We start from the raw sequence: 14957 nt of genomic DNA, 5'->3' as shown, positions 1-14957 counted from the left end.
AACCATATTATTTCAGTACAAGTTGGAAATATAGTATAAAAGTAAGCAATCGCAGTGTCTTATCTCCAGGAAACAAAGCGCAATCCTTTAATAAGCAGGCACGTTAGGAATAAGATGCTATTGCTGGAAAATAACACTATTTATTTCTTACATGCCATTTAGAAGTCATGTTGAGAGGAAAAATGTGGGGCTAATCAATGACAAGGGGAAGAATGTAAAAATTAAAGGTAATGAAAATTGTGATCCAACCACGACAATGTGATCCTAAGCCAGTAGTCAGACATCAGTCTTCCGGATGTAATTTCTCTAGTAACTGGAAGAGACAGGTTTTTGAGGGAAAATGCAAAGCTTAAATAGCTTATAGATGCTTTGTTAACCTAGATTTTTTTTTTTGGCAAGGTAATTATTAAACCTTCATTTTCTGACTTTAGGTGGGAAGCACCTAATTGTGTTCACAGGGCCAGCAGTAAGCAAAATGAATTTCACTTGTGTGTAAGAGCAAAGCTGAACTGATGTAGAACCACCTGTGCATCTCTTGAACTTAGTTTTTGAAAATCTGTTTTTGTAAGTCAGCATTTAAAAACTAGTATGAGTAGTACGCCCCAACTACGAGTAGTTTGACAGGTCCACTAAATAGTCTGTAATTGGGGATATAGGCCCCAGGCTTTGTAAATGAAGTAATTACTTTCTAGGGAAAAGGTAGGTAAGTTATGACTACATGTTGTGACGCCTATGATATACATACATCTGTACTATCCTGGCAAACTTTTCTTCAGTTCTGATCCAAACTGCTCCAAGTAAGGCAGTTTTCTTCTTGTGACTAGCTAAGAGTGTGTGTGTGGGGGGGAACAACAACAAAAAAAAACCAACAAACCAAAAAGGCTTCTTATTGTGGGTTTCCTGGTTTTATCTGTAGACTTGTCTCTAGCTTGGTTTGCTGCGAATAGGTCTTTAAGCTGTATGATGAATCAGTGACATATTACAGAAAGAGGAAAGGCATAATGCTTTGTTTATTAACTGTTTGATACAGTTGTTCAAAATGCAATTTGATAGTTATTCAAAAAAGCAGTAACTTGCTGAAAAATATGAAGTAATTGTAGTAATATGGCACCTGAGCAGAATAGCCTGAACTCTGTAGGGAATGATTATCTTCTGAATTTTACTGGAGTAATCTGGAATGGCTCACTGACTTTAAATGAGCAGTTTTAGAGACTAGTTTAAATGCAAGTCAGCAGAGTTACAGAAGCTTTAGGCACATACAGGGAAGGAATTTAACCTAAAGTTGTTGATGTTTAGCACAGCGTGAGTGGGTTTACCTACTTTGTTCTGCTTATTTTAAGCCAAAGCTTTTGTTCACCAAATAAGACGGACTCAGCCTCTTCAGCTCACTATGGTGGTCCGACTACTTCAGAATTAAGAAGCCCTTCAGGATGGTGGAAAAAGTCCTTCCTGGCATTGGGAAAAATGGCTTGTGTCCAAATGCAATAAGAAACTGCATCATATTTTCTGTTTCCCTAATGATCAGCAGAAGTCCATGTGAATTAGAAACTGTTGTTTAAAATGCAGAACTCAAACCGTAATTTGTTGGTACCATCTAACTGGCTTGCATTTTGTTCACTAACAGGGACTGCAAATGGTGAACTTTTAGTCTTTTAAATGACTATGGGCTTCAAAATATTTTCTGCAAAATAAGTATTCTGGTATCTTTTTAGTAGTGCCACATAAAGCAATCAGTATAATTAGCAATACAGCAGTCATTCTCCTGGGTAATATTTGGAAATTTGGTGTGAGAAAAATACTGTGCTTAATTGGGGTGATGTTTCCATTCTCAGTCCTTTAAGTGCAACCAGAGACACCTGAATATTCTCCAGTTGGCAATATCTAATACATTGCTCTCCTTTAAATTACATTTTTATTCCAAAAGATCTTAATGCTTTAAAACTGGGACTTACTGTCTGGCTCAGTTGAACTTGGGATCACCTGGCATTTGTCTTGACTCTGACAAGTTAGTTCAGTTCTGAGTCTGCTTAATGAGTCCTCAGAGATTATTACAGTGTGGCAAAGCACTGCACCGAAAGATTCTCACATTGTGTCTTGTAGGTGCAATGCTCTCTCTAAAGCAGGAAGAATTCCTTGTCTGGTCTTTCTCTTGCAGTTGAAGTACTTAATACAGAGGGAGAAAGCATTGAAGCTCATGGATTGGGGAAATTACCAATTACTTTAGTAAACTCAATGGGCAGTGTGATGGCAGCAACCACTAACATATTGATGGCAAAGTTACACTTCAAATTACTTTGATTCTGTGTTTTATTCAGTTCCACATAAATAAAAGGTGCTTTGTAAAAGATGAGTAAAGTAAGTGGCACCACAGTGATCAGAACGTCTTTCAAGTTAAGAAAGTGGAAAGCTCATCACAACACACTTGTTAAACATTTTGAATCCAGTTTCATTGGGGCTCTTCTGAAGAAGAGAAGAAAGTCAGATGTTCGTATGGAAACAAGAGAACAAAAAATGGCTGTTAATCCTAAGCTTATTTTTAAACATTCACCTATATTAACCTGAATCTGTTCCTTTGGTGTTAGCAGCACTTGAACACCTACTTTAAACCCAGGTGTTTGTAATGGGAAGAAGGTCTAACCAAGTAAATACAGGTACATTCTGAATTCCATGTCTTTGTTTCATGTTGAAATCAAAGTAAACTTGCAGAGCTCAGAGCTTAGCCTTGCAAAAGGAAATAAAATGTCCACAGAGCAAAATGACAAAGTGTAAATTTTGCAGCCAAACTGTGGGCTACCTGTACTACAGCAGAATATATGGAAGTGCTGAGATGTCATGGTGAAGGTTATAGCATAGAAAGAATTGTGTGGTGCTTTTTTTCTTTTCTGTTTTGTTTTTTTTTATTTTTTTTCTTTTAAGCAATCAGGATAATCAGTAATTCTGCTGCTACTGAAAGTCTGTTATTTTGTGGTTTAGATGATTAGTGGTTGTAGCTGTGGATATTGAAAAGCTATGGGTGATTGCCATGTAAAATCTGAGTTGAAGAATGGTGTTTCAAAACAAAACAAGGTCAGAAAGAAAGAATGTGCATCAAGAATGCTATCCCCATTGCTTCCGTGTTTATTACAACTTCACAAGGGGAGTTCACAAACAGGTTCTCCCTTTTCCACACTAAATGTTGTTTTTACAAGGAATCTCTTGTCTCTGCAGTAAATTAATGGAGCATTTAAAGAAACCCTTGCTAGGTTTAAAAATAATTCTTGCAATTGATTTTGCAGACATTGTTCTCGTTATGCTTTATTTTTGTTTCTTCTTACCCTTTCCATGAAGAGAGCCTACAGAAAACTTCTGTGTATGTGCCTCCTCCTTCCCCACTGAGCAAAAGCCTTTTTATGGTGCAAGATTAGTGATTATGTTAGATCTCTTTTTAGGTGTGGTGTTTTGGAGTAATGGTCTGAAACACTACGGAAGAAAGTCCAGAAATCTTTTTAAAACGCTGACGAATGAAGAATAGTACATGGGCTTTAAGGCTGCCTTAAATCAAATCACCGCAGAGGCTGCACTGACACATGCTGTTTATGAACGACTTAATACAGTCCTTCTAATCGGATGAATTTTCTTGTGCAAAAAATGTTATTACACTCTGTGTGAAACCAGCTGTGCTGCAAGGAGAAGAAATTAAATTGTCTGACTGAGAGGTCGCTGGTGAATAGTAGCGCAAGATCTATTACCATTATTAGAGGTTTATGAGGCTCTAGAGGACATCCATTGTTTTATGGTCTTTCAACTGCCGGAATGAAATATTTTAGTGGTAAATGACACCCTTCTGGGAAATACAACTGAAGATGCGTTATTTTGTGTTCTTTGGGGGCTGGGAGTGCATTAAAAATGTATTTTACTTCCTTTTTTTTTTTCTAATTTGGGTAGAAAACACGTTTAAGGCTATGTTGAACTGTATTTGTCTTGCTCATGTGATGCGTGATGATATTGTTTTATGTCTGATTATGTGAACTTTGGAGAGTAGCTGTGGGGAAACAATAATATTGGACAGATCTTGTGGACAGATTCTTCATGGTTGAAGCCCATTGGGTAGGATTCTGCTGGAGTGCATGTAACTTTTGAAAACCTAGATTATGTTCTCTAAAAAGTGCTTCTGATTTTTGAAAGCAGTTTATTTTATAGCTTTTGTAAACATAAACTTATCTTCCTTTGTGCACTTATCTGAAAAACTGGTTCCTTCGTTTGTGTGAATTGTTCAGTACTGTCTTGCTCAGTGGAGCAAGAAATGCCAGGGCAATGAATGCTTTTGAAAGCCTGCTCATTTCACTGCCTATTGGAGAACTAGATTGATGCTATCTCTCTCCCAAAACTCAGCCCAACATTTCCCAGAAATAAAACTTGGAACTTTGCAGCGACATTTATTTCCTGCCTTTTGGTTGTTTTTTTGTGGGGGGCCTGGAATAATCTCTTAGTGTTAAAATTTACCCAGAAGAACCCTCCAGGATAGGCATGCAAGCAAAAGAAGTGTGGTGGGAATAATGTGAAGTGATATCATATGTTTAGAATTTAAAATGGGGACAGCATATCTTAATATGTATTTGGATTATATATTTTTTTGAAATACGTTCTTCCTTTTGAGCATGACTTTACTTGGCTTTCTGTTTTCTGTCTGTCTCTTATTCTTTGTTCTGATGCAAGGGCTGCAAGAGGACAATTTCTCTTCAGTAAAATGTCAGGAAATGTGAAGGAACAGAACAGGAGAATTATCTTCCTCACCTGCTATTGTCCCTTAGCTTGTGCTTCTGAAGAAGAATATCTGTCCTGTAGATGAGAAAAGGGAATTCAGAGCACTAAATTGCTGACAGTGAGAACTATTTATTAAATAAAAACACTTTGTCTTGCATGTTTAATCTTACTTTAAAAAGGAGAGTTATTGACATACCTCAGTATTATTTTTGAGATGCGAATTAATTTAAAGAAAACAGACCAAACGTGCTCTTGAAACGCTTCTTCTGGGTGCTCATGGCAGACTTGGCCTAACCGCCGCATCCTCCTACAGTGTGGGAGATGCAGAAGGCAGTGTTGCCAGGCAGCATGCCTCTCCAGAGTTGCTTCCTATCTACTGGGAGCTAATGAATTGTCATACCAGCTTTTTGGAGCTGCTAAGCCCTTGATGAAAATTTAGAATAAATTTAATATTGAAATCAGTTCCTAGTATTTTTTTTATGCATTACATGACAGAGATGGAGAGAGGAGGAGCTTTGCTGTAGTGGAACACTACCTTATTTTTTTGTTTGCACTAATCTTATCCTTTGAATACACAGTTCAAAACAAGTACGCTTTAAAGGACAATTCCCTTAAGGAAATATGCAACTGGCCTTATAATGGCATGTGGTTACTCTCCTGAGAATTTTGTAAATCAAATTTAGCAGCTGTTTACTAGATGTACTTGAAAAAGTCACTGTAGAACTTAATACCTGTTTAGCGTTAAATAAACTTCATAACCAGAAAATAAATGTGAACGCAGGACTTGGAATGAACTACTCATCACAGCTGATGAAGGCTAGACCTAAGCAGACTGACTTTAAAAGGTCTGAAAGCTTTTATAACTAAGGATTATGAATATAACTTATTTTGAATGTCATTCAATCTGATTGCCGTATGCCTAGTCCAGTGTAGCTACAACTGTGAAAAATGCAGGAAGTAGCTTACTGAATAAAGAAATACCTTAAAACGTAATGGAGTAGCGTAAGACCCTGCCTCTGGCAAAAGGAAGAGGCACTATGAGGAGAGATCAGAGGGAAGGAACTTAGGTAACAAGTTTGAGCACTGTAATGACTTACCTGACATCTATACTGATGCCTTAAGTATCCTTTTTGTCCAGCACAGGGTAAACAAATGACAGCATTTATCAGGGATGCGTATGGTTGAAAGAATTAACAAAACTCTGTTATCCTTAGAGTTAAGAGTCTTCCAACCATGCTGCTGCATACAAAATTTTCTGGATAATATTATTAGAAGACATTTCTTCCCTGTTAACACGTCATGTTAACAGTTGTATGGAAAACATATGTATCTCAGTGGAGGGGCACGTGTGACCTCCCTAATAATTTTGAGACTTAAAATGGTGGTGCAGGTTGCTGTGTTAGTGTTAATGATTGCCCCCCCTGGAGATATGGAATGTCTATTGCTTGCTCTTTGCCCTGCAATTTACCTTGTATCATTCAAAGATTTAGGTAACAATAAATCAGGTGATGTATTTTTTTCCTTAACACTCAAGGTACAACAGATGCCCAGAAATAAAACTGCTTCCATCTATCAAGTCTCCTGGCTTCAAGGGGACTTTTTTTTTTTTTAATTTTATTCCTGTAGTATTAGGTTTCTGTGCAATTTTCCCTTTCCCTAAGGCTTGATCTAACCACAACAGATTCTTGCTTTGAAGATGTTGAGTCTTTGGTACTCAAGTCTTCTTTTGGGTTCTATTTAATTTAATCAGGAAGTTAATCTTAATTGTCTTCCTGTGTACTAATGAACATAATTTTCTCTTATGTAGTGCTACTGTCCCTTTCGCATGCCTAAAATGGGGAATCCAACTGCACTGTGCATTGGTTAGTCTAAAGAGTTGGGGAGTAGGCAGGAAAAGTAAAGCAGCAAATTTAATCTCATGTTTTGCGTGAAGGTTTCGTTTTTCTTTTTTTTTTTTTTTTTTTTTCCCCAATGTTAATGCAGACATTTTGTTACTGAATTTTGGCTGGGACCAGAATTGACGTTAATCAAACTATGCCGTGTGCTAGTGAATTTGGAATTACTTGCTTTCCCTCACCTGCTTTTGTACCATAAAGAATACTGTGATAACAAGAAATATTCCTTATGATGCAGAACTCATAAAATATTGTGATGATCATCCTGAAAGTGTGACCAAGACAGTTAAGCTATGCACATTTGCTGATTAAGGCACATGATGGGATAAATTGAGGGAGGCTCCCAGGGAGTTGGGTGGGGGAGAAAGATCCTAATTGTGTGTCTGAAATAGCAGTTGAGCTGTGATGAGAATAAAGCCAGGTGGGGAGGGGAAAAAAAAATTTAAAAAAAAAAAATATATATTTTGAACAGAGAAGAAAAGGTAGTTCAGAGAATTACTGAGGAACTCCCTTCCCCAGGTTACATTAAAGCCCCGTTCGAGGGTGATGCTGTGAGGTGGGTTATTTGTGGGCTCACTCCATTGAATTCCACGTGGTAGATCCGTGTGGTATGTTTGAAAGGTGTTTGGGGTTTAAAAGGTTCTTAGTTGTTGTCATATGAGAGAAAATCTGAGAGAATCTAAGAACTGTGAGGTATGTTGCTTCTTGGGGGTATATTACTTTCAGAAGTATCTTACATCTGTTATATCTCGTTATATTTTCGTCTTTTTGATGAGAGAGAAAAGCAGGCTGGTAACTTCAGAGCAACTTGCAAAGAACCACCATTGTTCTGGACATGGAAAGTCATGTTTATGGCCACTTAAGCAGGAGGAATGGTATCTATCTCATAACCTACCTTGAATTGTTGAAAAGTTGATGTGACTTTAAGCAGCTAATGGTAGTTTAGAAATACATAAAAATTATCTCTGACTACAACTGTCTTGGGCTACTTTGGTCTGCTGAGATAGGGTTGTTAGGTTGGCCTGGGAGGGTGTTGGTTAAGAATGCTGGTTGGGAATGTTCATGCCGGGCAACGCACTGGAGAATACGATGTAAAACCCAATCTTGGTGGATGACTCTTGTCATATGGTCCATATGTTTTACCCTTAGCTTTAAGGTAATGGTAGTGTTTATTATAGATTCAGCTTTTGGTAGTGAAGAAGCAAAACCAAAAAACCCTGCAAAAAAACAAAGCCAGAGGAATGCTTGAGATGAAAAGCTAAATTTATCAGTTAGAGCTTTGCATATTCAGATAAGCTATTCTCACCACCACCTTGTATGCTGATCAATGCTCTAAGATATGCATGATTAGATAAACAAATAATCTCCACTTAATTATGAAATCCTGAAAATTGATTGATATATTTTATAACATATTGGCTTTTGAAATCTACAGTTGCAGCCTAGATTCCTATAAAAGCACCTATCCAGATTTCCAGTCTTCTGTTTGTGTAAATTTAACAGTCTTGTGATGCGTGTAAGGCAGGATATTTGTTTAACCCATTTGCAAATTACATTTTCTGTATATAAAATTTTTTAATTAATTTAATGGAAGAAGTCTTGCTTCTGCAGCTTTTATTTAGAAAACTAGTCATCATGTGTATAATTGGTGGATTGAATGTTCTTTTTGAAATATTTGTGCTTCGTACGAAGTCTTAGCTTGACAGATCTTGCCTCATCTTTATCTCTCATACGTTATGTCTATTTTGCTCATCTGCCATTCAGTTTTTATGTGAAAATAACTTTAAAAAAATTAATTTGTACATGTTTTGATTTAACCCCAGAGAGCAGCTGAGCCCCACGCAGCCACTTGCTCACTCTACCCCAAGGGCATGGGGGAGAGAATCGGAAGGGTGAAAGAGAGAAAATTCATGGGTTGAGATAAAGGCAGTTTAATTGGGAAAGCCAAAGCCACGTGCACAAGGAAAGCAAAATAAGGAATTCATTCCCTGCTTCCCATCGGCAGGCAGATGTTTAGTGATCTCCAGGAAAGCAGGGCTCTACCATGTGTAATGGTTACTTGGGAAAACAAAACACCGTAACTCTGAATGTCTCCCCTTCCTCCTTTTTCCATCAGTGTTATTGCTGAGCACGACATCATATGGTCTCTGGGTTATCCCTCTGGTCAGCTGGGGTCAGCTGTCCTGGCTGCGTCCACTCCCAGCCTCTTGTGCACCCCTAGACAAGTTGCTGGCAGGGCAGTGTGAGAAACAGAGAAGGCCTTGACGCTATGTGAATGCTGCTCAGCAGTGGCTAAAACAGCCCTGTGTTACCAGCACTGTTTGGTAACAAATCCAAAACATAACACCATTCAAGCTACCATGAAGAAACTTAACTCTATCCCAGACAAAACCAGTACACAGCAAAAGCTGAAAAACTACCCAACTTATCTTCACTATGAAGGTCTGAAAGAAGGGGGATGGAGGGTGCTAGCTAAGGAGATGCTTTCAGATTGTAATAAACAAGTGGGAAAGCAAGGCACTGTTAAATTTGTATTGAAAGTCGTTCTGGGTGTGAAAGTCGGCTCAAATGAATACTACCTTAAATTGTCAACTACTTTTATTGATTTTGCTTTGAAATATTTACAGTAAAGCCAGTCCTCTGTGTAGGCAGATGACGGGGTGATGACTACCTCTGCAAATGGTAGACAACAGCCATGGGAAATAGAGAAAGGGAGCGAAACTAGTCAAATAGTCAAAAATGTGAACAAATTTTCGTTTGTAAAGGGATTTATTCTATTTAACAATGCCAAGTAGTATTTGGAAAAGCAGGAAAAAATGATGTATTATAGTTAATTCCTTAGGTATTAAATATAGCTTCTAGAACAAGGGTTTTAAGTTTGTGGGAGCACGAATTTGAATTGCTCAGCTGTAAAATTAGAGATGTCTTGTAGAACAAAAAGTGGGGGGTTTTTTAGTTTGTAATTTCGAACTATAAATTGCAGAAGGAAGTATGTAAAATCCCAGACATCTTGGATTTTTATTCAGTATTTTTGCTCTGCAGTTTCTGTGGACTGGGATGGACCTTTGTACAGTCAAAAATTTTTACAATCTGAAGACATCTGCTCATGTAAAAATGCATATTGAGATAATGTTGTAGCAGAATTTCCCATTAGTAGTTTTTTGAATCACTGTATCTATAAACTACCCTTATATATATATGAAGGGTCAGCCTTACCATGATAAAGTTGCAGAGCTATAAGGCTGCTGAATTGCAGATTGGATCCAGTCTTGTAAGCACTGAGTTTGAGAGTTGCTCGGTCTTTCACCTCAGCCCAGTTTGTATGACATTTAATACACGTTTGTTCTCCTGCTTTAAGCCCTCCAATCTTGGACTTACTGAATGAGTTTTCTGAAGTTACAGTAATTTAACATTAAAGAGGAGAAAAAAACTCTTCCAAGGGTGACACACTCTAGAGGTAAACACTAAGAGTGAAACAGAGAACTCTATACCCTGTTTACCATGTAAGGAAAATAATTTTCTGAAAGCTAGAAGACACAAAAATAGTTGCATCCACTTATTACTGCTAATAGTAGATTTCCTAATTAGCTTCTCTGTTCTTGAGAATGACATTATCTTTTAACCCAAGTTTTATCTATGGAAGACTAACCCACCTGGCTAAGTGAAAATCATTACTATTATACAAAAGCAGAATGAAAAGCAGTACTGTGTAATTACTTTTAAGTATCCATAAAATCAAGTGGGGGGAAAAAAGCAAGCCCATCATGAGTAGATTTAATTTTGCAACAAGAAAAAAATGAGTGACCTGCAGGTATGAAAATACTGCAAATCTGATCTAAATAAAAAGGAAATGGAGGTAAATAAGTCTCCGTTATGACTTCAGGGGCAGATTTCTGAAAGTTTTGTACTATATATTAAAGAATGCAGTAGAATCATAGAATGGGTTGGGTTGGAAGGGACCTTTAAAGGTCATCTAGTCCAACCCCCCTGCAATAAGCAGGGACATCTTCATCCAGATCAGGTTGCTCAGAGCCTCGTCCAACCTGACCTTGAATGTTTCTAGGGATGGGGCATCTACTACCTCTCTGGGCAACCTATTCCAGTGTTTCATCACCCTCAATGTAAAAAAATTTCTTCCTTATATCTGGTCTAAATCTACCCTATTTTAGTTTAAAACCCTTGTCCCATTGCTATAGGCCCTGCTAAAATGTTTGTCCCCATCTTTCTTATAAGCCCCCTTTAAATACTGAAAGGCCGCAATAAGGTCTTCCCAGAGCTTTCCCTTCTGCAGGTGAACAACCCCAACTCTCTCAGCCTTTCTATATAGGAGAGGTACCCCATCCTTGTGATCATTTTTGTGGTCCTCCTCTGGACTCACTCCAGCAGGTCCATGTCTTTCCTGTGCCCAGGACTCCAGAGCTGGATGCAGTATTCCAGGTGGGGTTTCGCCACAGCAGAGGGGCAGAATCACCTCACTCAACCTGCCAGTCATGTTTCTTTTGATGCAACCCAGGATACAGTTGTCTTTATGGGCTGCGAGTGCACATTGTTGGCTCATGTCCAGCTTTTTATCCACCAGACCTTCAAGTCCTTCTCCTCAGGGCTGCTCTCAATCCCTTCATCTCCGAACCTGTATTGATACCAGGGTTGCCCTACCCTTGGCATTGTTGAATGTCATGAGGTTCACATGGGCCCACTTCTTGAGCTTGTCCAGGTCCCCTGGATGACGTCTCATCCCTCAGGAGTCTCAACCACATCACTTAGCTTGGTGTTGTCTGTAAACTTGCTGAGGCTGCACTCAATCCCACTGTCTATGTCATTAATGAAGATGTTAAACAGTATCGGTCCTTATACAGACCCCTGAGGGACACCACTTGTCACCAATCTCCACCTGGACATTAAGCCACTATCCTCTGGATGTGACCATCCAACCAATTCCTCATCCATTGAAAAGGCCATCCATCAAATCCGTATCTCCCCAATTTAGAGAGAAGGATATCATTGGGGACCATGTCAAAGGCCTTACAGAAGTCCAGATAGACAGCATCCATAGCTCTTCGCTTTTCCACTGGTGTAGTCACTCAATTGTAGAAGGCCACTAGGCTGGTCAGGCACGACTTGCCCTTGGGGAAGGCATGCTGGCTGTCTCAAATCACCTTCCTGTCCTCCATGTGCCTTAGCATAGCTTCTAGGAGGATCAGTTCCATGATCTTCCTAGGCACAGAGGTGAGTCTGACAGGTCAGTAGTTCCCAGGGTCCTCCTTTCTACCCTTTTTAAAAATGGGTGCAGTGTTTCCCTTTATCCAGTCACTGAGGTCCTCACCTGACTGCCGTGACTTTTCAAATATCATGGAGAGTGTCTTGGTAACTACATCAGACAGTTCCCTCAGGACTCTGGCATGCATCTTGTCAGGTCCCATAGACTTCTGTAAATTCAGGTTCCTCAGATTCCAAACCTGATCTTCTCTTACAGTGGGAGGAACTTTGTTCTTTCAGTGCCTGTCTTGTGGTCCATTCACTCGAGAAGTGTGAGAAGAGATTAACAGTGAAGACTGAGGCAAAAAAGTTGTTGAGTACCTTAGCTTTCTCCTTGTGCATTGTTACTAATTTGCCAGTCTTGCTTATCAGTGGGGTTACACTTTCTTTGACCTTCCTTTTCTGGCTGATTGAACCTGTAGAAGCTCTTATTATTCTTTGCATCCCTTGCCAACCTCAGGTTCAGCTGAGCCATGGCCTTCTTGACCCCATCCCTACACAACTGGGCAGCGTCCCTATATTTTTCCCGGGATACCTGTCCCTGCTTCCACTGACTGTGCATTTCCTTCTTGCCCTTTAGTTTGACCAGCAGGTCTCAACTCAGGGATGCTGGACTCTTGCCTTCCTTTCCTGATTTCATGCACCTGGGGATCGAGAGTTCTTGCACTCTGGAAAGCGTCCTTACAGATATTAAAGAAAAGTCCGTTTTTGCTCCCTTGTCCCTGAAGGAAGTTTCCAAGGGGGTCCTATTCAGTAACTCCCTGAAGAGCTGGAAGTTTGCTTTCCTAAAATTCAGGGTCTTGACTTTACTCTTTACCTGATCCATACCCCTCGGGACTGCGAACTCCAACAGTGCATGTTCACTGCAGTCCAAACTGCCCCCAATCTTGACATCACCAGTTAGCTCACTTGCATTGGTGACCATGAGGTACAGTATCTCATCCCCTCTGGTGGGGCTGTGTGTTACCTGGCTTAAGAAGTTATCCTCAGTGCGTTCCAGGAGTCTCCTGGACTGCCTACAGCTCGCTGTGCTACTTTTCCAGTAGATGTTGGCGTGGTTGAAGTCCCCCAGCAGGACGAGAGCCTGTGAGTGTGATGCCTCCTGTAGCTGGAGTAGGAAGGCTTTGCCAATAAGCTCCCCTTGATCGGGCAGTAAATTATATATTTTATTTTTGTATTATATGATAGTTTTGTAGAAGATGATAGTAGCATTATCAGAATTCCTCTGTAATGACAGAACTGAATTGGAATAGTTGCTTCATTGATTTCGTGTGTATTTTAACGTACTGTTTTCAATTACGTGTTCCTTTCAGTGTGCCTGTAATGGAATTTCAAGTAAAAATTAATTTATTGTGGAATTTAGATTGTTGCAGTGGTTACAGCTGAATATGAATAACAGGGTCCTTTTAAGATGGTAAATTAAAAAGAAATGTTTTAAGTCCTATGAAATTACAGACTTTAGAATATTCCTTTCTCTTTCCTATTAGCAGAAAAAATAATGCAAAACCATAGAAAATAATGCAAAACTCCAGTAGGAGTTTCTGATATGTTCTGACAAGTTCACTGTCTTATATAAGATACTGTGTTGGCAACCTAGCTTCAAGTTTATTTCCTGATTTTGTTTTATTTTAGGTCCCAAATCTGATCCCAGTTCTGATATTTAAATTGGGAAGACCTTTGGAGCCTGCACTTTACAGAGATATATTGTATACATTGCCAACACTGGGTGTGCACAAGGTGGGAATGAAAACTTTAGAAAAACTCTATTAGTATTAGTAAGAGATCATTTATTTATAAAAAATTATTTAGACTGAGAAATGCATAGTTTGCTTAAAATAACTGATTTGTTAGCTTCAACATAACTTTCTATTATTTTGGATGGTATAGGACATTTATTTTAAAGAGTGAAATGTACACTGTATTGTCTGCACTGTATCATAATTTTATACATATCATAAAAAGATGCTCTTGGATTCATGCATTAAAGTTTTTTCAGGAGATAACTTCTATTTTCTTTCTGACATTGCAGTTGGACAGTTATCTCCTTGTTGTACTTCGTTGTAAAATAACGATTTGTAGATTTGACTTTGGTCTTGCACATAAAATATAACAGTGACGTTTGGTTAAAAAATTTCTTTCAGGTTTGCGTAGCTCAGATTCTACGTGCCATACACATGCTTGGGAGCACACCAAAGCTTAGAGCAATTGCTTTGCGGCTGATGACATCCTTATGGGAAAAACAGGTTAGAACATTCTTGTAGTGTCACTAACGTAAGTGTTGTTGAAAAATTCATTACCTCTAACCAAGGAAGGAAACTGATTTTGGAACATTGCTTATACTACTATCTCATTATCAGCCTTATAAAGTAAATGGTGGAAGTGGTGCCTCTACTGATTCTGGTTTAGTGAAAAATTTCAATAGTATGTCTTACATGAAGCCTCGTTTTCGTTTCATCAGGTTTGAGACTGGAATTAGGAAAAAAAAATTGTCTGAAGGACAGCTTTCTGCTTTTCATAATGTGCAGTAATAACAAGACCTTAGTTCCATGGTAGTAATTTGCTTCTCTGTTCGTAAAGTAGCAATAGAGATTTGGTCTGCAAAAGCCAGTTAAATCTCAATGCAGCATTAGATTAAGCATTAGATAAAGAAAAATTAAGTATGGTATGCCACAAAAGTGGTATTTAGAAGTTATGTAAAAGTGAGAGCACCTTCCACCCTGTCCTGTGTACCAACTTTTGAAGGTGTGATGATAGTTTTGAAATTAAATCTTTTCTAGGATCGAATTTACCCAGAATTGCAGAAGTTCTTGGGGATATCTGATATGCCCTCTTTGTCTGTTGACAAAGATGCTCAATGGGAAAAGCTGATTGCTAAAGCTGCTTGTATAAGAGATATATGTAAGCAGAGGTAAGCGCAAGTGTTATCCATCTTATGTCTTTGTAAGGGAAAACTTTTTCTTTCCCCCAGAAAAGCTGTGTAATTATTTTTACCACGCTGTTATGTTAATTGTGGGTAATATTTTCCTAGTTCTATGAGATACTGACTCAGGCATTGCTAATCTG

At 38.7% G+C, this 14957-nt stretch overlaps 1 protein-coding gene across 2 annotated transcripts in view; it reads left to right on the top strand.

The window, feature by feature from the left end:
* The window catches only part of FOCAD (focadhesin), a 118227-nt gene that overhangs the window by 35620 nt on the left and 67650 nt on the right, over positions 1-14957 (top strand). For both annotated transcript variants that reach the window (XM_054185048.1, XM_054185049.1), the window contains 3 exons: positions 13527-13631; positions 14036-14137; positions 14672-14802. In XM_054185048.1, the coding sequence (XP_054041023.1) occupies positions 13527-13631; positions 14036-14137; positions 14672-14802 (338 nt within the window). The remainder of the gene's footprint in view (positions 1-13526; positions 13632-14035; positions 14138-14671; positions 14803-14957) is intronic.

This window comes from Rissa tridactyla, chromosome Z (genome assembly GCF_028500815.1).
Source record: "Rissa tridactyla isolate bRisTri1 chromosome Z, bRisTri1.patW.cur.20221130, whole genome shotgun sequence".
NCBI lineage: Eukaryota > Metazoa > Chordata > Aves > Charadriiformes > Laridae > Rissa > Rissa tridactyla.
This window is presented reverse-complemented; position numbering and strand designations above follow the sequence as displayed.